The 24,766-nt window shown below is 41.4% G+C and overlaps 1 protein-coding gene across 12 annotated transcripts; it reads right to left on the reverse strand.

Moving 5' to 3' along the window:
• Window positions 1-798: 798 nt before the first annotated feature.
• On the reverse strand, window positions 799-24,608 carry RCOR3 (REST corepressor 3). 12 transcript variants are annotated; one of them, XR_014944561.1, is made up of 12 exons: window positions 24,398-24,608; window positions 24,045-24,101; window positions 19,733-19,810; window positions 18,043-18,095; window positions 16,121-16,282; window positions 15,650-15,774; window positions 14,896-14,974; window positions 11,965-12,183; window positions 10,244-10,413; window positions 9,414-9,471; window positions 4,584-4,825; window positions 799-4,150 (listed from the first exon to the last, which is right to left on the reverse strand). XR_014944561.1 is itself a non-coding variant. In XM_015857380.3 (12 exons), exons 1-12 carry the CDS (start codon window positions 24,522-24,524, stop codon window positions 3,806-3,808), a joined length of 1,623 nt encoding a protein of 540 aa, XP_015712866.1. In that variant the 5' UTR covers window positions 24,525-24,608; the 3' UTR covers window positions 799-3,805. The 12 variants fall into 12 exon arrangements, 8 of the variants coding, with proteins under 8 accessions (XP_015712866.1, XP_015712865.1, XP_085399116.1 ...); XR_014944559.1 differs by having other exon boundaries at window positions 14,878-14,974; XM_015857380.3 differs by having other exon boundaries at window positions 10,244-10,321.
• Window positions 24,609-24,766: the final 158 nt, after the last annotated feature.

The raw sequence follows: 24,766 nt of genomic DNA on the forward strand, positions 1-24,766 counted from the left end.
AAGAGGATTTTTTAAGAAGTTTTACTTCAGTATCTATTTTAGCGTGTCTGTTATACAGGGGGCCGGTTGCTTGTAAGTAGCATGGATGCTGCTCTCTGTATATGTCCTTCTCTTCCCACAGGAGTATATCCCTTATTCACCAGTAGCTCAGTTAGAATTTAAGTTGTGTTAGGCTGTAATTGGGCATTAAGTGGATTAAAGGCTATACTTTTCTTCTGTACTTCATGTAGAACTCCCCGCTCTCAGAGATCTCTGCCGTGCTCACACCTGCTTCCAGTGCACCCCGAGAAAGGAAAACGGAGGTTTTTCTGCTTTAACCTTGGGCAGAGCTGGAGGCTCATCACATTTATCACAATGCCCCAGTTCTATTTAGCACATTTTACAGTGCTCCATTTTGCAGCGTGGCTGTAACAGCCAATTATTCCCTGTTTCCTTTCCACTTGGAAACACAAATTGATCTACATCTTTCCAATAAGTCCCTTTGGCCCTGGCTTTGCTCTCGTCTCTGACACCATTCCTGCCAAGCAGCAGTTCTCACTTCAGCCCATTCTCTCCCTTTATCAGCAAGAGGCTCGGCCCTGTTGTAGTAACCCTCATCCTCTTAACTTTGTAATCCTGTCCGACTCCTACTCAGGCTCAGGCTCCCCCATCGGTAAACTACAGGCTTATGTTTGCTGGGGGCCACGAGCTTTCCAGAACAAGAACAAAGACAAAAAGCAAAACCTAAGGATACAGGTCATGGTAATTCCTTTCACTCATCGTCAACTGTGTAAGAAATTAAACTGCTGTACGATGATGTGCAATGTTTAGTGATTGATTTTATTAATGCAGGAATACCTGCTTCGCTCCATACCCATTCTGATTTTAAAGTGCAACAAGTAGATCTGATATTTTTGTACATCCATACTTGGCAAGTGTTGTTCCTCAGACGACGTAGTTCAAATTATGCCTTGCATTTGTAAAACCTGTCAGTTTTAGTACCGTTTTGCTTTATTAACTAAAATAAACTGTACAAAAAGCTGTAGAGTTACATTAGCTTTGAACAATGTCAGATACACGTTCTCAGCCGAACTTTAGTGTGCAAACATTTTACATTTCTTTAAAGTGACAAAATTAAGCCAACCTTGAAGTCAGAGTTCATTACTACATTACAAAAACAGGAGACGAGATATGGCAAAAGAAATTCCCCACCGAAATCAACACCATTGTATAATTTTATTTCTAATTCTTAAAAAAATAGAAATGAATTTAGAAGAGAATCACAGTATAAGGGCCCTAACATATTAGACTATTACCAGGTACATAAAAATAGAAGACACAGATTTCTTTGAAACTTTAATCCTTTGATTAAGCAGCAAGCATATCACTCTCCAGGCAAACACTGCTTAAAACAAACCCTACCCCCAAAAACAGGACGTGCAAACTGTATGCACATACTCTGCAAAGCACACAATAAAGACATTTTGCTATGTACATACTTATTTAGTACTACAAATGCTAGGAAATCCCTACTGTGTGCTACAGTGTTTGTAAAGGAAGAAATACTACCCATCTCTGCCCCTCCCGCCCCCTTCAAATACAGCACCTTTGCCCAGTCATAGAATATTTAAACAAGATTAAACTGAATTACAATGTACTGAACAGTTTTATAGCAGTTGGTGGCGGCCAACTCTACTGCAACACCCAACATTCTGCATACTGAAGTCTATCGACGAGACAAGACAAAAATTAGCAAAGGTACAATACGCACACCTGGGAGACTCGATGCTTTAAAGAAAGAAAAAGTGAGAAATACTGGAGGTACCCTACCACTGCTAACAGCGGAGACACTTGTTGGATGTGGAAATGGATTTCCTATCGGTTTTCAAAACCTATCTGGGGAGCAACCAGATCCATACGTAACTGTTGAGGGGCACTTAGGACTTCCAGAACAAAGGATTCGGCCATCACACGTTCCTCAGTGCTTGTGTTACAATGCTGCTTTTCTCAGGAGAGGTCATCTGATGCTCACATAGTGGCTAAGAACCTACTCTGATGCAGAAGAAAATTCCTAAGGACCCTTTGTATGAGACGTCAGTGCACTGCTGAAAGCTGTATTGAAAGAAAAATCGAGTTTGATCTAAAAAGATTTGTGAACTAAGCCATAAAGGTGAACACTCTAATTGCAATTTGGGTCACAAATATCAGTCCCTAATACTAGATTTACACAGGTAATAGGATCTGGTGCTGTCAGAACTTGCCTTTGCACAACTGAAAAGCTTCAGCCAACTGCTAACTGATGGCCAGACCACCCCATTATCTGTGGAAAGAACGAGGGAGAGCACATTCCGTTTTCAAATATATTCTCATCTGAGTCATGGGCAAATCTAACTAATAACAGAATGGATTTAAAAGGGTTGTAAACACCAGGTGTGAACAATGCTCTAGAATAGCATGGCAGTTAGCAACGCAATGTTTTTCAACAGCTTGACTCAGATCATAGTTTCAAATGCTGGTATGGAAAATTGAAGCCTGGTTTACTGGGAAGGGAGAGGTGTTTGCTTTAAAAACAAACCAACAAAAGCTACTGCTGAGCATGAATCAGGGTTTTAGACAAGAAAAATGTAGCAGTAAACACAGTGGAAAATAAACCCCAACCTTGTATTCTCCTAAAATGGGGAAGCCATAATTAATACCCAAAGGCAGGTTTTAGTAGTGGATAAAACAAAACAAACTGTGATAGCTGTAACCCAGCCCTCCAATCTGCCAGCAATAGCAGAAATCAGACACTCATTTGACACTGGGCAGGCAGCAGCAGAGAGCCCTATTGCTATGTTACTCCTACCGCCCTCAGCCTCTATACATTCACCATGCATCCTAAGCAAGTTATCAGTTATCTTGTGTATACCAATTGTGAACAGACGCTCTCAGAGGACTGAAATTCTGCTGTACTTAAATTAGAAGGGTCAGCAGAAGAACTAATTAAATGGATGGTTCTTGCTAAGCAGTTCCTCTGCTGTCATCCCCCTGGGTGCTGGCGGCTGCTGCCACTTCCCCAGCCCAGCCTATAAGAGAGAGTGCAGCAGGAAGCTGGACTCCTGTTTCCAGACAGCTTCCATGACTAGAACACATGTGAGTTTTGGTATGTTTTGCACAATAGCTCACTGAGTTTTCAGAACACTCTTGAAGAGGACTATTTAATAAGAAAGTACCTTTTTTAAACAAGAAAAAAAACATTCTGGGGAAAAAAACATTGAGGGAAGAATAATCTACCTTTTACAATTGCAAGAAATGATTCTACAGGGATCTAAACAGGGCCAAAAATCCTGAACCTAAGGCCGTTAGGTTTATTTTTTCTCCACTAAAAAGTAAAAAATGAAATAAAAGTTACACACAGAAAACCACTACATTTAAGTCTCCTACAATATTACTTCTTCCTAGGTCTGCCAGCCTACTTTCCCGTAGTTAGATGCTCGACTACAAAGAACCGTAATAAAATAAATAGAGTAAAAAAAAATAAATCAGTTAAGCGAAATCCTGGTGTGCTGAACATTGACTCGTATACGAAGTTAGCTTCCTTCGACAGTAATTCACATAGAGGAGAGTTGTATTGTAGGCATTGTTCTTCTGTACAAGTCTTCTACAAAAAACGTTTTTACACGGGTGGTCATTCGCGTGGCTCCAGTACTGGTTATTACCTTGCTCCTCTGTAAGTCTGGTCTGCTACCTGTGAAGGCTTGCTTTTTTTCTGCTTTGTTTGGAAAAAGAAAAGTACCTTGATACAGTCTTCCAGATGTAGGAGTTAGCATAATTCCGCTTTATTTCTTCAGTGCAGAGTGGACTGGGATTCTGTCTGAATTCCAATCAGTGAGGGTGGCTGCTGGCCGCTAACAGTGGTTAACACCGGCCTTGGGTTCAGACGGGGAGGCATGGAATTAGCTGGGCGGATGAGCGGTGGGGGAGGCTGATTTAGAGTTGGCCTTGGCTGAATAAATCGCGCCTGTTGTTGGAGCGGCGGAGGCTGACGGTGGAGAGCAGGAGCAGCAGGAAGCGCTGGACGCAGTAACGGGGGTGGCTGATTTAAAGTTGCCATGGGAGCGGTAGGAGCTGGAGCAGATGCCTGTGCTGGAGGTGAAGGGCCTAAGCACTGAGTGGTCGGAGTGCTTTGCGCCTGCACAAAGGACAAAGACAAGATTGCGTGAAGAGCCATCCCAGCCGGAACGCAATGCCGTTGGGGTTGCCACTGTCCACTACACAGGAAACAGCATTTAAAAAACAAAACCGAAAAACTGAGAAGTTACTGAAAAGAAATCGCCAACCAAAATATTATAGACGGCAGAACTAAAAATATCTATGAAGCAAGAGTCTTCTTTCTAGAACAAGAACTGTATTTTAACAATAAAACAGTAACGTGATCGTCACTATGAAAGGTGCAGTCCTGTTCCCAGCGGGTTAACGACATTGGCTGAAGTTCTATGCAAGCTTATCATCATATTCTTTAGAATGTGGTTTGCCACTCCACACCAGTTAACCTTACATTACATCACTAAATAAAATGCTGTTCCTCAACCCATGCTTACTTATATCTGGTACACAAAACACACCTCATCTTCTTCATCAGTGCTCTTTCCTGATGGCACATTAGAAGTATTTTTTGTGTCCTCCCCTAAAGCAGAAGCATCACCATTAGAAGCCAGGGTTCCTTGTTCCGCTTCCCATTCCTGCAATACCTCCTCTAAGTTAAACCGACGCCTGTAGTTTACAAAGAAGTTCTTCACTTGGCCAACAGTCTTGTTGCCAATTACATCTGCAATAGCTTGAAAATCTTTACCATATTTGCGGACACCTGGAAGGCAAAGTAAATAACATAGCTGTGAAGGATCAGTCAGACACAGCTACGTGTGATGTATTTATAGAGAGATCCTATGGGACCTGCAAACCAAGGACTCGCTAATTAGGAGGATTTCTCAATTAGGAGAAGGCCTCAATTTCCATTAAGACAAAAATATTTAATTTCATAGCTATCAACACATAAATCAATAACTTTATTAACAAGTCATTACCCACTCTTCTTAAAAATCCTGGCTTATTCACCAAGCCTCCCAACCTAAAACCACAGAGATCTGGACTCTGACAAACCAGTGTGCTTGGACTAAAGGCAGAAGCCCAAACTAAATTCTAGAAGGGAGAGGGAGGGTAACTGAATATATGTGTATAGATGTAACAGGGTATAGTGCTAGAAATGCCAAGCGACAAAGGTTGACACAGCTTTTGTAGGTTCCCTCCACACCAGCTGCCCACCACCTGTGCAGTAGCTGGTCAGCAGGAGCGCTGAGCACAGGGGCACAGTTCTGTACGTCACGATACACTGCTTATTCCTCCACTTGTGACACACTGTACTGGGGCTAAAGAGTAACTGGCAGGCATTCTCTTGACAAAGTTGTTTTAAAGCTTTCATTCATCATTCAAGCTAGGCAAACAGACCTGGGGCTTTGGACAACCACCTAGCAGAAGGTAAACAAATACAAGGTATCTGTGTCTAAGACAGCCTAGCACCAGCCTCCACGAGCAAATTCTGCAGCAAGGCGCAGCGGGACAGGAGATCTTTGCATTGTTCTTTTCACCTGTTTTCATGTCAATATCAATACGTTATCAGCACTCCACAAGAAAATGCTGCCGGTCCTTTCCAAAATACCAGCAATGCTTTTTAAAGTTCTAAAATGACATTTACATATGATGTGAAACAAGAACAACAACAACAAACAGAATCTTGTGGTTTAGCACTAAAATTGGAATTAAAATCTGGAAGAGTTGGCTCTGTTTATTTAGGGTATTAGTCTAGTTCCTCTTCTCACCTGCCTCAGGAAAAAATCCCCATCCTAGAGCCACAGTTGCACTAAGTTTATTTTTAATCATAAGTGGCCTAAAGAGGTGTGGAACCTAAAGAAATAGAACGTTACATGGATGTACTCTAAGGTACTGCAGGGTGCTCTCCAGTCTCAGTAAACAGAAGACTCAATTTTGCTCTTAGCTAAGCATGAGTGAATTACAATTTGACTTCTTATGTGAAGCTCCTGGTACCTACAGTGTTTAGAGGACAGACACTGTCTCATCACAGAGCTGAAGTTTGTTCCTGATTTCCTGTGTGGCTTCAGAAAATGAAACAAAATATTCAGAAAAGCGAGCATTGTTTCAAATCAGAAAGCCATGGATCTTTGCAACTTAACTGTTAGAAGAGTATGACCTTCATCTTTCTCTGATGTTTTCTACTGTCTTCATTAATAGACACTTCGGATGTGGCGCTAACTCTCACCGTAATCTAAGAGACAAGTTCAGTTCTAGAATGGTAACAATTACTGCAGCTGAAGCTGATGTTACAACTGTCAAAAGCTTGGCAACATTAGGATTTTTTCTTGGGCACACAAAAAGAATCCAACCACTCTGGCTGCCAGAAAAGTAGAAAGGAAACAAAAGAATGTAACAGTGACTCTTGGGGGGCACATAGGTATCTGGGCAAGGCCAAGTGAGGGTTTTGGCTCTGCATCAAGTATTAGCTTAAACCCTAAACAGCCTCACGTACCCACTGAGCATTCCCTCCCATGTTTTAATATCCTTGGATTGCCCTACCATTATAATGATCCTAAATGTCTGCTTCAACGTATTTACACCCTCAGAAGTCATCCAGCGAGCAAAGTGCCCAGCAGAACAAAGCACATTTCTGTTCAGGAACCAGTTCAGACCTTTAGTGATTTCAGGGTTGTCTGTTATTAAGCTGTCTATGCCTCCCCTTTACCTGCAGAACTGAACCTCACAGCTAATTTCAACTACAGTTGACAGAGACAAGCCTAATTCTAAGCAGACAGCTCGAAAACAGCGCATCATGCCTTCAACTGAGAGCCCAACTGTGAGAAACATCTAAAGAAAAGCAAATGTCATCAGTTTAGCTACACACAGCACTACCCATCTTGGACTTTTCAGAGTGTTATTTAGCACAGCTGTAGCATCACCACGATGACTTTATGTACAAGAGTGTAGTAAAGCACTTCTACACTGCATCAGAAACAGAAATTCAGTATATATTCTATGCCATTTTTTACACATAAGATTCTGGCACATCTTTAAGTGCTGATGCCAACTCATCATTCATCTGAGCATATTACATGCACATCCTTATACAATTTCTGTGCCAAACAGCACCCAAATTATTTCTGAAGTGTTTAATATGTTATTTAGTAAGACTAATTTCATTAGGCTGCTGCAAGAAAAATTCTAAACACAGCTGCATAGCCTTGCTTTACAGGTATGAGTGCCTCTCCAAGAGCTCAACTGAAATGAGCCCTGATTCTGGGAATCATTCAACCTTCTCTGAACTTTCCCCAGGTAAGAGGTGCACTTCAACTTATGCAAGCTCAGCAGCGTTTCATCTTAGATGTCTAAATCAGAGAAACTCATAAACCTAAGTCTTACACTGAGTCTGCTATTTAATTCTGTGCTGCACAGCAAATGATGTCAGGCACACAAAAAACACTAGCTTAGGTTCAAAGCAATATAACGCAGCTCCACAACGAGGCAGAAACAGTTAACCACAACCTCTGTGTTACAACAGCCACAGTTCCAATATAGTGTGAGTATGGTGCCCCTAGCAACCAGCTTACATAGGGCTGGATCTTGGTTTTCCCCAGCTATTTTCCACTGCAAAAGTCAAGCCTGCTTTTCACTTCAAATTTTGCTCTTTTGAACAAATCTTAGTTTAAAAAGATGACTGTGCTCACACAGTTCTGTACACAAATAAAGTTTATGAGTTAACAGCCTCACATGTCAAACTGACCCACTGCATTCAGTGACTATTGAAAGTCAAAAAGCAACTTGATTAATGCTGCAAAAGGTTGGCTTGAAGATCTTAAGTCTGAGTTCTTGACTCCAGTGGAAGCTGCCGTGCTTCTTTTAAGATTACACACTCAGCTCTACTATTATTATGATTCTTTTTTATTTCAGCTCTTTTTTCAGCTACTGCCAATCTCCTGAGATTAGCCCACAGGCTACAAGGGTTAGTTCGTGTTTAGAAAGAAAAACAGAACCCAAACTGTACTGCAGCACATTATTTTTCTGATTCCATGGTAGGAATTAGAGAACAAATTCCAGAAATGTCACCTACCTGCTTAATGCTGATCATTTTTGTGAAATTATTAAAGTAAGCGCCAACATACATCAATGCCTTTAACAAACTGAATCAGTTTTAAGCATACAAACTAAACGTCCCTACACTTGGGTCCTTCAAACGCTAGGCTTCTAGTTCAAGCAACTATTTTGAAGGAAGGGATGAGGGTCCGTGCTGTTCCTCAGCCTGGGAGATGGGATGTTAACACCTACAACAGTCATATGCTGGGAGGATGCACCTCCTCATGTTGCATGTGGGAAGAAAATTAAGAAGTGAGCTTTTTAGCAATACTGAAGGAACTTACGAGAGAAAACAGACTGGGGATGCAGATCTCAGTTTCAGAGGCATGCAAGTTGAAAGGCATGATACACCATTCTCTTCAGCATTTCCATTCACATTTTGAAATAAGCCTAATTGTGAGTTCATTCACCTGGCCAATAACTACTAAGTATGGTTCACCTGGCAATTTCGTACTGATAAACTGATCAATCTTTCATTTTAAAGCAGGTGAAGAACACGGGGATATATCATATATACATATAACTGAGCTGATCTGTATTATTTTAGAAAAGATGATCAATAGAAGTGAATCAACGTATAATTACTTCAAAACAGTAACAGTCTCTCTAGATATATCCTTTGCATAATCCTCGATTAAGCAGTGCATGTTAAAGCAAGACAAGAATCGATTTTCCTTCGTATAAATGAAACAACTGCAAATTAGCCACACTGGTACACTGCTAGAAATTCTGGGAGTTTTCTCCTCCAATGAGAAAAGTTACATAAGCATCCACTCAAGACTATCATAGGCCCCCAGTGGGTAGATATCTGCTCTTTCATTCCCATACAAACAGAGAAAAACAACTGTTCTTTGCTGTAGTTTTATTTCTGCCTTTTCCTACTTCAAGGATATGAAAAGATGTCTTAGAAACGTTTGCCTCAAATATTGTTACTCCAACAACTACCTTGGTCTTCCACTTTGGAGAAATCTGTGTAAGGTTATTTAGAAGATGATCAAAGGGAATTTTCAGTATTAATGTAGCTGTTAAACACAGCTTATATTCAATCTTAAATAGAAAAGCTAAGTGAAAGACTAGAAGTGTGATGCTTGAATGAACATGCTAAGTATTCTCACTACTTTTATTGTTTTCCCAGTAACTTCCTTGTAAGACCAGATAAAAGTTCAGCTTTCTTTAGAAGGAAATATAAATGCATGCCTGAACACCTCTTAAAATCCTTTGCATCATATTTCAGGTCACTACTACTATTAACGTACCTTGTACTGCAAGAAGCTGCTCTTCTGTGGTCCAACGGGCATTGATTTTCTGATTAGACTATTAAAATTAGAGAAATGGCACAAAGATCATTAAAATGTTTCAACAGCTGTAAAATATCTGAGCATTAGAATGTATTTTAGTTGCATTACAAATAGTAACATAAGTAAAAAACTCTTGCTTATAAGCCATAAATTTATAGTTTTGCTTTTGTGTAGAGGAAGTACCGCTTAAGGATTTGAGCATAGACCTAAAGCAGAGCAAAAAGCTACTCCTAACTTCACCACCTATATCAGAACTTGCGCACAAGCTAATGATCTTTATGCAGACAGAATCTGAATTTGTAGTTAAAGGTATCGAAGGTATTAGAACTTGGCACTGGGAGTCTTTGATATTTGTGTTACATCCCATATGCAAGCCTTTCAAACAGCCAAAAAGAAAACTTCTGTAGTCATCTGTCATTCACTTCAAATGCCCAAATCTTACACACACTGATGTTTTCACTAACAGCACAGAATTTACTGCTAGCAATCTACATAAACTACTTCTAATCAGAAAAACAATGAGTCAATTTCACCTCCCCGTCATCATAAACAGATACGACATTTCAGTTTCTTCTGCTTACTGATTCTGCCAGTAAACATTAAAAAAAAAAAAGCCTGCTACTAATTTCTTGTAAGAAAGACCAGACAGACTCACCACATCACGTTATTCAATGGATCTTGTTTAAGCTGCTGCTGTAACGCAAACACTACACTGCAGCAAAACATTTCTGTAGCTTCCCACTAATGTAAGTGCAAGGCCACAAGTTCTGATATTTATTCTGATTTACCTCAGGAGGTTTGAATTCTTCAATCCCGCCTTCCATTTTCTGTTTAAGTGCACTGTTTACTTGCTTAGCATTTTGAACCTTGGTCAAAAACAACAAAGTTAATCAGCTCCACAAAGAAAGTTGGTCACTTTACACATATATCTTCACTAGGATTGCCACAAGTGTACCTCCTAAGTTAGAAAGAGAAATATTACGGTTTAAGGCTTCACTACTTTTAACCATTTTTTAAAAAAGTTAAAAAAATAAAAATAAAAAGTACAGCACAGTTCACTATGGAGAGAAAAATATTCAAGCCAGTTTTTCCAAAAGAACAGGTTGTCTGCAAGAACATGAAATGAAGGACACAAAACACAAGTTTTGATAATAATACGTGTGTTCTTGAAGAAGAATGCAGAATATTCTAGACCAAAAATTCAGTTCCTAGATTTGTAAGAGAGATGTGCTGTTTGTGCAAACTTCTTCCTTCGCCAAAAACTACTTTGAAAAAGAAGAAAAGAACAAGCATGAGATGTTTCCAGTTAGTTGCTTCTGACAGACTGCTTTTTACTCATCTATGGTTGTGATTCCCCTTACGGATGCTTGCTGGATTTACTGAAAACACATAAACAAAATGCCTTAGCCTATAGAAAGAAGAGAGCTTCTAAAATGCACTTATACCTACAGATCTACTAATATATCTATTAGCCATTTAAACCTGACAGCAATGCACATAAGGTGACATAGTAAGAATGCAGTTTTGCATACTACGTTGCGCATGTATTACAAGAGTTCTTTAAGCGCGGACACAAAAGCAGACGGCTCAGTAGGAGATTCCAAAGGCCGCATCCCTGAGATCACTGCAAGAAAAGAAGAGAAACCTCAAGGATGTAACTCACCTACACTCAGGCTAAAGAGTGAAACCCAACTATGCTATTTAGTCCCAAAGTCCTGCTGTGATAGAAAGAAGCATATTTATCCTGCAAAAGAATACAAAGGAGCAAAAAGCCCATGAAACCCTTTGTTTACTCCACGATTTTGCAATGTGGCAGCTCTTAGCGGTCTACAAGGAGGCAGAAATTCCAGGAGATAAGCCTTGAACTTGTAGCCACGTCGCTCCTAGGAAAGCAAGCATGTGTGTACCGTTGTGCCCTTAGAAGCTGAATAGATTGCGTTTCAATTTTAAGTGCCAGAGGTTAACATCTACATGCAAAGGAGGCAGGCATAACAAGAGAAGACTACAAATTGAGTAAGAAGCAGAAAGCTCATCAATTCAGAGAAATAACAAACCCATTATATTTTCCCCTCATACTTCCGTGTTATGTGGGGTTCCACAATTTGGAAAACAGCCACAATTTTAAGCATAACACAACTGCCACCACTTCACTGGTTGCATTCTCAACTGTCACATACATGTTTTTACCAAAGTAAGGAAAAAGAATCAAATATGACTTCAGTTGTCTCCTCTCCCCAAATAAACAATGGTGTTATTTTTTCATGCCATGCTCCCCCCCCCCACCCCTTTTTAAGAGGGTCGTCTTGTTTCACATTATCCACAAAAGCAGAGAAACAAAAAAATAAAGCTGAAGAACAGCTACTGTCCAGCATTTCTGGTGATAACTGTGGAACAAAATTAGCAAGGCTCACATTAAAGATGTTTCAGACTCTTCACAGGTAATCTTACAATCTACAAAATCATTACAAGAACAACTTGAGATGAAAACAAGACCAATAACCCATGGTACCTGTCGCTTTAATGAGATTAGTTCCATATCCAGCTGTCTAAGAATTGTGTTGGCTGCATTGGGACTACAGGAAACAGCTATCACATCTTCCTGGGTCAGGTACATGCCTTTTGGTGGACGGCATTTGGAACGCTGAGAATGGTGGCGATGCTGCAAGCTCTGATACTCTCTTCTACCCAGCCCTATCTTGCTGGTTTGAACAGGCTGCTCATTATTGCCCTTTAATTTACAAGAAATAAATCATTAAAGAATAACAGCATCTTACACAGAACTTTTCTTAAGAACAACATATCACATAGCATTGTAATGTCAGACTTAGGACAAAAAACCCCCACTACCCTGCCCACACGTCCAAACTAAGTCCCGCAGATGAAGTGATGTAGCACACAAGTCATTTGCTGTATCAGCTTGCAGTACACTTAGAAACATCCATTTTCCTTCTTTTTTTTTTTCCTCGAGCATAGCTGAAAATTCAGAATATGGTATAGAAATCACATCTGAATGCTGTGAGAGAGGGCAGGAATCAAGAACTTCTTGCGTACACAGAAGCTAAATATATATACTACATGTCTAAACCAAGTAATCCGTGGATGTGTGCCTTGACTTTTGGTCAGCTATGGAGACATCAGGAGATGGTTAGGGAGGGGAATCTGAGAAGTCTATTAGGGCTGGCAATAATGCACGATGGCACTTTTCCCTGTTGCAAGCTCTCTAACTTGGAAAGTGATATTGCTGCTTGCTTTTTGAGGGGATTTGAGATTTGGAAAAGATGATGGATTTACTTTTGCAGTCTTTATAAAATTCCTTGTAATTTAGCAAGGTTAAGCCTTTCTTTTTCATTTCTTTGAAATGGAAAGGGACAGTAAAGAGGAGATAAAGTCATTACAAATACTCTTGATATATTTGGACGCCTAGGAGGACAAAGTTTCAGCTTTGCCCTTTATGGACATAATTGCACATGGGCTAGTCTGTAGGTATAGGACTCTTGTAGAGCAACTGGGTAGATCATCTACAGACCAGGAATAGAGAAGGAAAACTAACTCTCCCTGTAAGGATTTTTTTCAGTTTAGAGCAGTGCTGAATATCAGAACAGTGACATGACTCAGGCTTTTTGCTACCCCATGAAGCTTCCCATTGCTCCCCCCCGCTGGCACCCTTGCAGGTTAAAAGTAGGTGGTCATCTGATCACAGTGAAGAGAAAACAAATTGCAGCAGCCATGATCATTATCTTCTGGGGCATTAGGACAGATTAGCAAAGAGTATTTTGCTCTCCTAAGCTTGACCTTCTGCCACATCCTCTTCACAACTAATGCAACATCTTAATCCAGTCCACAGACTTAATAGAGGTGATATTAAAAGCACTTAGGATATTTGCTCTCCCTTCAAAGTTGATGTAGAGCCTTACATCTTTGGCATTTAAAAATGCCAAGGTTAAGTTCACTTCTAGCCCACTTATACAATTTGTTTTCTAGTTCAGCACTGTCCTTTCAGTGTGGCATTGCAGTTCTCTTCTGCTCAATCTGGATTTATAGAGAGAACATTCTTTCAAGTTTTTGTCCCGCTAGGCTAGAGCGTTTGGCTTATTTCAATTTTCTCAGGTAAGATAAAGTTCCCATTGCTCTGCACTTTCAAGTAGCCTATTTTACCTAGGAAATGAAAGTATGTAAATCCCACCAGAAATATCAGATCACAAAATTATTTAACGTAGATCCAAACAGATCATCTGAAATCTCTTTGTCCTGTTCCTAGAAGTCTATTAACATGCTACTTTCAGTCTGGACTGTGTGATTCAAACAATAATTAAGGAAACTGAAGCAAAAAAGCCATTATTTACAAGTGGTTTTAGCAGTAACCAAAACCAACAGACTGTAAGAACACTGTTACTAATGGCAGACTAAAAAGTAAAGAGGTAGAAGTAAAAAAACCTATCAGGGCTTGTGCCATTTCAGGTCCTAGACAACACATATGGGCATGTTAAAAAACAAAACCTCAAACTCTTTTATAGGAGGGATCTTTGTAATTGTTCTTATTTCCTCCCTAAGGCAGTTAGAGAGAAAAAGTAATGTCAAAGATCATTGCAAAACTGAGAACAGAATTCAGTACCGCCAGCCTCTGATTTAGCATCATCTCTGTTAGAACTACAAAGTTTATTAATAATCCCAGATACTACTTCATGATTCTATAGGGATATTAAAATTTCATGCCATCTTTCCCCTCATTCTCCAGGAGTACAAATGCTCAAATTCTAGGAAAACCACAAAGGCATTAATTTGATCAAGGAAACAATCGAACATTTATACACTTAACTGTGCTTTTCTAGTCTTGTTCATAAACAGCTTCATGTTATAGCCCAAAGAAAAACAATAACCTCAATACACTCTAAGCACAGCACTTATCTGTAAAGCTAACAGCAAGTGCTCATTTAAGGGGACTTTTTTTCTCTGTACATTTACTAGTAAGAAGCATCTCAATAAAGCCACAGATAGCTGAAATGCACAACTTCAGTGTGGCTTCAAAAGAATAAAATAATTATTCTTAGGAAAAAAAAAAAAGTCATTTAATTAAAAAATGCAAACATTTAATTTGCAGTATTTCACAACCAATAACATTTTTGGCACATTAACAAGATAGAGGTAGGGGGAATGCTGTTTTAACAGGTAATTACGGTAGTAATAGCATACATCTCTTACAGAGATAGTGAAATTATGACTAAAGAATGGCAAGTATACATATGTATATATATATATATATACACACACACACACAGAGTTTATATTGGATGTGATCAAAACCCCAATCAACTAAAAATCCTGTGATGTCATCAGGCAGCAAATACAGATGTTACATCTCTCTACTATGCGACGTGTTCTTCATAGTAATACAGTCACAGAAAACAAACAAACTGACATTCACCATTAAGTTATCTGTTACCTCCTTTTTGGCTTCTTTTTTGGGATCATAATCGCTATCATTTCCATCCATTGGATGAGGTTCTTCTACGTCATCATCACTGAGGAGAGATGATAAGAAGCCGGTCACTTAGCCATTTTTAATCACAGAATCACAGAATTGTAGGGGTTGGAAGGGACCTCCATTGTTTCAAAACCACTTGTAAGACAGTATAACTGGTACTGCTGTAAAAAATTGGTGTCGCCTTTTTGCAGTTCAACCACTTGTGTCAGCATCAACACTTACACAGTCAACTACAAGGCCAAAAATATCCTTTCATTTGTCAAATTTAGCTTTAACAGGTCAGTTTTCCAACTAAAACCAATAATCACTTGTTTAAGTCTGTGGGGAGCAGAAGAGGACACTAAGATGGGAAAATTCAGGACTACTTTTTCACTAATTTAAAGTGCTTCAGAGAGGGAAAAAGGAAAAAAAAAAAAGTAAGCCTACTATTTTAATTCAAAGACAGAAGACTGAAAAGAGTAATTCACACAGTATAATTTCCAACTAACATGAATGTAAGAAGAAAGTTCCAGATATCATGAAAAAACACAAAGTGTTGTATTAAAAGAAAATTGATCGCCTTCCCAGATTTTCCAGCTACAGAGTAGCTTCAATAAGTTGAAAACAGCTGGAAATTACTCAAAAAAAATTACCCGAAAAGACTTCTACCTTTTTCATCTCCTTACCGAAAAAGACTTCAGTCTCTAATTAGCTACTTAAGAATATGACTTACCTGTCACCTTGATTATTTCTATTAGCGAGCTTTCGAGCCTGTCGATCCATCAAACTTGTCCTCGAGCGCGTTTTTTTCCAAGAATAGTAGTATTTTACCAGGCTCGCAATAGTCTTGTCTGGAAGCTAGAAGAATCCATTAACATATTAATACAATTTTTTGTTAACGTTCCACCTAAGATTATAATTCTGTTCTATTTACAACCACTTTTACCCAACTATCTTAAATGCATGGATGAGATTGAAAGGAGATGCATTTTAATAAAGCTGAGGGGCAGGGCAAGGGGGAACTTTTTTATTAAAGGGAAAAGCTACATCTTGTACCATACGTGGGGAAATTAACTTAGATGTTACATTCTAAGCTGTTCCCAAAACACCTCTGCCAAAATCAGGACAAAATCTTAGCGCAGTGGAAGCCTTTGTTTCAATGCACCTCAACTTCTTAACACTTCTGATCAAAATGTTACTTTACCATTTGCTGGATCCTGTGAAAGCTCTTTCCATGGAAGCTAAATGCTTGTTCAAATAGGACTTTATCTTCAACTGTCCATTCATCAGGGAAGGGAGTGAAGTTAGGGAGATCTGCGAGGGACTTCTCAATATTGTGTTTATGCCAAAACAACATGCCGAGAGCCTTTGAAAAGAAATAGTCCCTTTTTGGATTTAGTCCATTTTCTACAATGTTGAGAAAAGTTACGTTAAAAAAAAAAAAAAAAAAAAAAGGCAAAAATATATTCTAAATAAAATTGACCACCAGAAGCCCTTCTCAAAATACACGTACAATTTTGTGGGCTATGTACTCATAGGCTACAATATTCTCTTTAGAGATAGTGTGAAGAGTGGGCACATCTGTACTTCATCATTAGATAGATGGATTAGTGAGGTAATTTAAGGTTGGCATGGCAGCAGTACTTCTAAGGTAGCATAAAAAAGGTTGACAGACTTGAATCTGACCTGCTTTCTCTTTTTACAAGTATCACCACAAGTATGTATCACCTACACAGTTCCATACGGGCCTTCAAGGCTTTATTACCAGCCCACTCAAAAAACAAACAAACAAAAAAAACCAACAACAACAACAAAAAAAAAAAAACCAACAAGAAAAAAACTTCTGCAGCCAGAGGATCATCCAAAATGTAAGTTTGAAAGTTCAAAGTGAGAGTGGTCTTTCTCCAACTCTCCAATCCACAAATAACAGCACGGCCAATTTCACATCATGCGCACCTAATAGGGAATGGAAATTTAAATATATATATTCTTACATAGTTTCATTTCTCAACATTCTTTAAGAATTTTAGACCATTTAGACTTACTGCCTGAGAATCAATGACAGGTTTGATGCCAAGTCTGGCATGGGAATTTGGGAACACAATTCACTCTGTATGAAACACACAGTGCAGACATGACCACCAGTTGTTCCATCAGATCTCCAGGCCCTTTCTAACAACCCAGATGCAAGAAACCTCTTCTCTTGTTCAAATGGCAAGCAACAAGCACCTCTTGCAAAGATAATTCCTATTTCAACTATACGTTGCCTCGAAATCTAGTCCTGTTGTAGACTTATTTTGAGATCTCCAAGCTCCATCTCTCCTCTAACAGAAGCCAAACCACATATAAACATTGCCAAACTGCACTATTCTAGAAATCAGTGACAGCAGCACCACCTTCTTTGGATAGCACTTGACTTGATGAGCATTAAGTCTTTGCTGTTATAAGCCTTCATCCTCCAAAACTTAAGCATACAACCTGTTCCAACTTGCATATCCATTTTGGGGGGGTTCATATATAATCTCAGTTTTACATAATTTGGGTAAGTTATTAAGAAAATTACAACACAACTATGTGCAGGTCAGCAACACCTTCACTTATACTTTTTAACGGGATGTTGACTGGAATGTATTAAAAATATAATTAATCTTGTTTGTTTTCCTTAAACCTAGAATTTGATATTTTTTACTAGGAAAAAACTCATGAAGTTTCACTTTTTCTTTTGTTTAAATATCACTTCTGGCTCTATTGCAACAAATGGCTCAAAATTCTACCACGTGTGAATTGTAGAATTAAACACTGAATTTGTAAGCCACTTTCCTAAGAAATTCTTTAGCTAAATATACACACACAATTGCATGACATGCCCAGCGTATCGAGAAACATACCAAACCTTTCAAAAGTGCACATTACAAGCTGAGCATGTCATGAAAACAAAGAGCTCAATCTTTTGCAGAGAATCCAGACCACAACTGTATGCAGATCCATTTAACTGCAGTGTTTGCTGCCGTGCCTGAAGAGAAACAGCGTTAATTAATGGTAACCAAGGGGGAAAAAAAGGAATTGTGTTACACTTTTATATCTTAAAAATCCTTTAAATTAGCACTCTCGCTTCACGGCACTTACCTGTTCCACATTGTATCCATGTTTTTCCTTTGCTATTGCTATATATTCATCCACTGTAACAAAGCAATGTCAAAATTATTCTTTAGTACTTAGAAATTCTGCTACAAGGCCCCATAGAATTATCCATCTAATATGGGAAGAGAGTCTTTCCATGCTTTAAGATACTACATAGGCCCAGGTCCCTCTAAACATTGAGCATATTTGTAACTGTAATCATAGCAAATAAACTGTAGTACAACATTTAATTTTTGTGAAGTTTAGAGAGCAGCTCTTTAGACAAAAGCAAAGTCTTTGTGGAACCCACTCCAAAGAACACAGACATGAGGGGAGTACTTGGACACCTGGGATAGCACTGAATTGAAGTACCTTTGCTGTTTGTATTCCCAAACATTAAGAATTCACAGTTTGTTGTGAGCAGATTCTAGATCGATAATTACACATATTCTTTAAATGGATATAGTTAATTTTAACTGATCTTAAAATTAATCATTACTGCAGCATGAAGCCAATTCACAACACAGAATACAAAAAAATCAATAATTAAGTTATCAACATTAATAATATGTTTTAAAATCATATTTGTGTACATTAGTGCTAGATTTGAGCTGAATATCACCCATCATTACGCAGTTAGGTCTGATGGAAGTCCTGCTAGTTTTAATCTTCAATAGGTACTTTATTTCTACAGAAACAAACTCTTCCCATTCACCCATTACAATTTACAATTAAGTGGTAACCAAATTAAGTTAGAAGGAAGGACAATTGAGAAAACGAAGCACTTATATTCTCATTATTCAAATGAACCAAAGATGTCCTTGCCATGAACTGCTGCCGCAAAGAGTTAGTTGTACCTTAAATGAGTGAAGCAAGTGTTCAGTAATCATCCTTGTATTTTATTTCTAACTGTTCTGCAGTAGATGAGGGTACATTCCCTCAGATGCAAAGGACACAAGCCTCTAACTACTGGCACGCTATAGAAACTGCCCCAAGGATCAGATTCTTGTGACTGCACCCTCAAAAGTCTGTTTCTCTGTATTACCTCATAGGAGTGGGGTTTAAACTGGACTAAACATATAATTGATTACATTCATTCAGGTAATTCTTCCATAAAATGATTAAGGCTGCAAAAGATCACTAAGATCATCTAGTCCAGCCATCAGCTCATCACCCCCATGACCACTCAACCACCTCCACATTTCCTGTACACTTCCAGGGACGGTGACCCCACCACATCTCAGAGCAGCCTGCTCCAATGCCTCACACTCTGAGACAAAATGGTTCATATTTCAGATCACTTTTACAGGGAAAAAATGATCCATTTTTTCCTAATAAAGCAGAAGCAATAATCTCTTAAACAGGGTCTTAACAAAACTTTTCCTTGAATACAACCATTGCAATTTCTTTTCCAGTAAATTTAGAGCAACAAGTTCCTCACTGTTAGATGCTTTGTTTCTTTATTAATAACTAAAAGGCTTCAGACACTGGTCTGAAACATACAGCACGTTCGGTGCAATTGGAAACAGAGACTTAATTACAAGATAAGACAGGGTCACCTATAGTTTGCTAAATAAAAGCAAAGCTTCTTACAAATCTGGAAGTCCACTAAAAAAGTCAACAGCAAACGGGAATTCTAGAAACAATTACTTAATTTAACTTAAACATTCAAATTCCTAAGCAGAGCAAGACTTACACTTGGCATCCGGGATATTATGATATGGTGACCATACGAGCATCCCTCCATTATCTTTATCGGTGTATTTTGTGGCACCTGTAAGAAAACAAGCAAGTCTTAGTGTTTATCGAAACATTCTGAAGAACAGTTATTCAAGGGACACTAAGTTAAAAGTCAACCACCTTGAGAAGCCCAGCTCAACTAAGGTTTTGATGTCCATAGCTATGTAATGTTGATCACAGCCAACCAAACTGCACTGCTATAAAAGGTAGACAGATTTAAGGGTCTTTTTCTCCCCTGTTTCTGCTTCTCCTCTACCTGAACCATAGCAAGGGAAGCAGTTCAAGTGACAAGTCTTTCAAAAGGACAAAGCAAGTTTTGCAAATTTGATGCGACTTTGTGCAAAGCACCACGTTCCAGTCTCTTTGATTTAAAAACACGTGTTTAAAGAAAGTTCCCAGTATTGGAAAAGCACCAACTAGTAGTTACTTTTTATGGGCATTCTGCAAATGCATTCAACATTTCAACTTCTGAAGACACCACTCGACAAATGGAGCATTTACACCCCTGTCAGCATGAACTCCTTGAGGAAGCACCTTGGAGAGGAACCTCACATCTTTCCTGGAGAAGGGCAGACTTACTTTCTCAAATACTTTTTCACTCCACTTTAAGCTCTCACCTTTGATATTTAGATTCTACATCTTGTTGAGAAACAAAAGCACAAAATGATTGCGACTCGGTACCTTCTAACCATATGCTAAGCTTTGCTGTTCTTCGCCCTTTAGTTTGGCAGCGTTCTGTAGTTGCTATCGTCTTTGCAGTCTTTAGACCCACTACGATTGTAAACTCAAAAACAATTAGAAACACTGAAAGAACTCCTGAGTCTGCTGAACCACATACAAGTAACTGCAATAAGTTTAAGAATGTGCACAGAAGCCACAAAGCATTGGTTTCAAAGCATAACACAACAAAAAACCCCAACCTTTCCAAGCCTAGCACAAGAGCAAATTCTCTAATACAATATTCTAGTTCAGACAAAGAAAGTATGATGTTTTAGTCATTAGAAAAGCAATACTCAACAACAGTGATGCAAATGTGTCACCGTTGTACCACCTATTCATCCAGTTGTTTTCTATCAGAAAAGAATGATTGTTGTCCCCGTATCCCACTCTCTAAAAGTAGAATCTAGGATGACCACTAGAGAACACATCAGTCTATCAGGCTCTGTGCTTGCACATATCTAATGCCTAAACTTAATGTGAGCAGACTCTCAGTTTTCCCTTAAGAAAATAAAATGATAATCCTGACAGACACCTGCCGACCTGTTTATGTCAAGGATGCTGTCTGCTATTGAATACTTGAGAACTAAGGTTAACAACCCACGTCCTGAGCCCTGTCATTTGTGCCTGCAGGAGGCAGCCAATGAACAGCCCCAGCAGGCAGCCCTTTCAGGTTCAGCAGGACCCAGCCAACTGCTCCTCCCAGATGGCATCTCCACGCAACCAAAGGAAAAGCAAAGGGTGGCAAAGGCATACACACACATGTAGGTTGGTACTTGCATGAAGGCATCCTGTTCTCAGACCAGAGTTTCCAGAGCTACCATACTGGGATCCTTCCAACTCTATAAGCAAGACCAGGGTATTTCTTCATGAGAACCATTTCTTGTCCTTCGTGCCCAAGTGTTTGAATGAGCAGCACACTTCCACTCCTAAATAAAGGCTGAACTGCTTCCCAAAGGCAATATGCTCATTATGGGCAGAAGCTGGAAATACCAGGCAGCACCTTACCCACAGCAGGTGAGAAGAGCAGAAGCATACGCCAATAAGGAAGACAAAACCCATTAGCTACATCTCAGACATAGGTCTCCCCTACCCAACCACAGCGAGCTACTTTATTTAGAGAAGGTTTCTGCACTTTGGCTGCTGCCAGTGCTGTCAGGAAGCAGCAGTGGCTGGAGATGACAGTCAGCACTCCCTATGGCTTCTGTAAGGGAGCAACCGCAGCACCAGGCTGACTGCTGCTACACTGCAGCTTAGTGCCAGCAGAAGTCAGGTGTGCTTGGAAAACACTGCTTTGTGCGTGACTGTAAGTACTGAGAATAAAATAAGTATCTGGAAACATTCTTGACTCAATAATGGCATTGGGGTGTCTGGCCATTTAACTATAAACCCAAGGACTGGACATCTTAGAAAAAATAAATTGGGGACTGTGAGGACAGATGACATAGGACAAGATGCAAATCCTACATACTTCATCATGCTGTCCCCATTACTTCCATTTAACAGATGCCATTTTTATATAGGACTGTTAGGAGAAAAATTGTAAGGATATACAATGAAATGAAATCCTTAAGCAACCTCAAATGCTCCAACACATTCTTCTCCACTCACCCCCCAAGAACAGGGTAAATGGGAAAGCAGGATTTCAGCACTAAGCAAGTGGAACTCATACTAAAGCCTTTGTGAACTCTCATTGTACCACGGCCTTCCTGAGTCAGGACAGCACTGATTCTTCAGCATAAAATCAAACTCCTCAGGCAGCCATATCACAGAGCTCACACAGCAGCACAGCACCTTTCCAGCAATGGCATTCTCTGTGGCTCTTTCCCTAAGAAAAAGATTGGATGGCCCCCAGTGAGGACACAGCTCTGCCATACCCTGCCACATAGATGGGTGGGTCAGAAGGCTGAGGCAGAACGTTTTGCCTTGGGAACACGAAGTACTACAGGGAAACCAGCAGGAGGAGACAAAAACCTGGGGTGTGGGAGATGGTTTATTAACTCAGCAAATGAGGTGAAGGGATCTAGGGGCTTTATTTTATTAACGCCATTTATCACAGCAAGTAAATGGATCTCACTGCTGCTATGTCTAATGATGATTCCAAGCGCCATTTGCACAACAGCTCCGGCCAAAGGCTTAACTCTGCAAAGGGGTGATGAGTACAAAGTGGGAAGAGCACATTTCAGCTTCTCCCAGCTGCTGCTTTCAGCCAACCCCCAAAGACCAGCAAACAGCTGATTCACCTCTTTTTTTAAACTAATTATCTTCAACTTTTTTCCAACCAGAGCTCACCTAGTTACTGCTATAACTTTAACCATCAATATTTTCTTCCTCAACGCATTGTTGCAAAGCATCGCTCACATTGTATTTACAGTCTGACAAAGAGAGACCGATGGCTCCTGGTTGGTTCTGCTCAGTTCTGTGGGCTTTGACACCAGCCAGTTCCATCTGAAATGGACTCCTGCCTTGCAACTACCTTGTTAAAGAAGCATTTGAAATCAGGTATCCCAGCATAGCAGGGAGGCCCTCAGGAGAAAAGGCCTCAGAGGAACTGCAGGAGGAAAAATCATGGAAGTGAGTCAATTAGAAATAGCACCTACATCTATTTATGCAAACCCACAAGTATAATGGAACATCCACTGCATCATTTGCTACGTTAAAATAAAACATAACCAAACACAGCGACAATAATAACACAGGTGCATATGTGAGAGGACAACAAGAGCACAGCTTTGTGCCCAGCATCCCTCGGAGATGCTGCCCCAAGAGCCAGCAGAAAGCAAGCAGGAGAGAGCACGGGATCCTGCTGAGAGCTCCTCGGTTTGGTATCACAGTAAGGATCGCATCCTACTTTTACACACTGTGAAGTTTGCCGTGTAACGTAAAATGTAGCCGTTCCAAAGGAGTTCCCATCTGCTCGGCCCGAGGGTCGGGCTTTGCGCACTCAGAACAATGCTGCGCGCCTCTTCTAGAAGAGTTAACCAAAGGCAAAAGGAAGGCCGTGCATTATTTCCAGGTGGCCTGTAGGAAAAGCAAGCCCAGGCTGCACATCAGAGGTGATCGTTTGATTTATTTCCACGGAGGCAGCGTTAGAAGGAGAGCAGCGGGCGGCGGGCCCCATTAACAAAGGCCCCGGGCAGGCGCCGCTCTCGGTTAAGGGCATCCCCCCGCCCGTGGCCTGCAGGACCCGCGCCCGGCGCAGGGGCTGGGGCCGAGGAGGCACCGCGAGGAGCCGCGGCCCAATCCTCTTCCGCTAGGAAATCATCTGACACCGCCGAGCCCGTTCGGAGAGCGCCGAAGTCAACGGTGGAGCCGAGCATCCCCCGGGCCCCGAGCGGGCGGGCAGGAGGGGGCCGCGCTCGGGGCTGACCGCCGGCAGATGCACAAAGCGGGAGGGAAACCACCCACAGCCCGACCCCAACATCCCTCCCAACCCCGCGCCACGAGCATCCCCGCAGACACAAGGAAAGGGGAAAAAAAAAGAAAACAGAAAGAAAAAGGAGAAATCAAATATTAATAAGAAAAAATAATTTTAAAAAAAGCGATTTTACCGGGCTCAAAGTCGGGGATGCGCGCCTGGTATTCCGCGCCGACCCTCATGCCTACATCTGCAACACAGAGCGGAGGGAGGAAGGGCAGCGGTGAGCGGCCGCGCCGCCGTCCCAGCCCCGCGCCGCGCGGGGGGGCGGGAGCGCCGCCCGGGAGCCCCCGCTGCCGCCGCCGCCACCGCGCGGGCGAAGCCACCTCCTCCCCCCGCCCCCCCGCGGATGGAGCCCCGGCGGCCGGCAGGGAGGGGGCCGGGGGGGCGGGGGCTGCCTCGGGCAGAACAATGGGGGCGGCGGGCGCTCCCCGGCCCTCGCTCCCCCCCTCCGGCTCGGCGGCGCGCACACGGCCCGGCCCGCACCGTGCTCGTCGCCGCTGTCGGCGCCGCCGCCGTCCGGCTCCGAGTAGGGCCCGTCGGACGGGCTGCCGCCGCTCTTAAGGCCGCCCGCCCGGCTCCGGCCCCCCCACAGCTCCGCGCCCTGATCCATCGCGCGGGGAGGGGGCTGCCGGGGGGGGGGGCAGTTACCGCGCAGCCGCCATGTTTCCCCCTCACTTTCTCCCCCCCCCCCCCCGTGCCGCGGGCCCCTTCCCCGGCGCGGCACAGGCCGCGGGGATCCCTCCGCGCCGGCCCGGCCGGATCTATGGGAGGGGCGGGGATGGCGGCGCCGCGGGCATAGCACGGCGGGACGGAGAGATGGGGGCGGGGACTACTTTATGGCGGCGCAGGGAT

The sequence above is a fragment of the Coturnix japonica genome, chromosome 3 (genome assembly GCF_054131305.1).
Source record: "Coturnix japonica strain WE chromosome 3, WE-NBRP24, whole genome shotgun sequence".
Taxonomy (NCBI): Eukaryota; Metazoa; Chordata; class Aves; order Galliformes; family Phasianidae; genus Coturnix; species Coturnix japonica.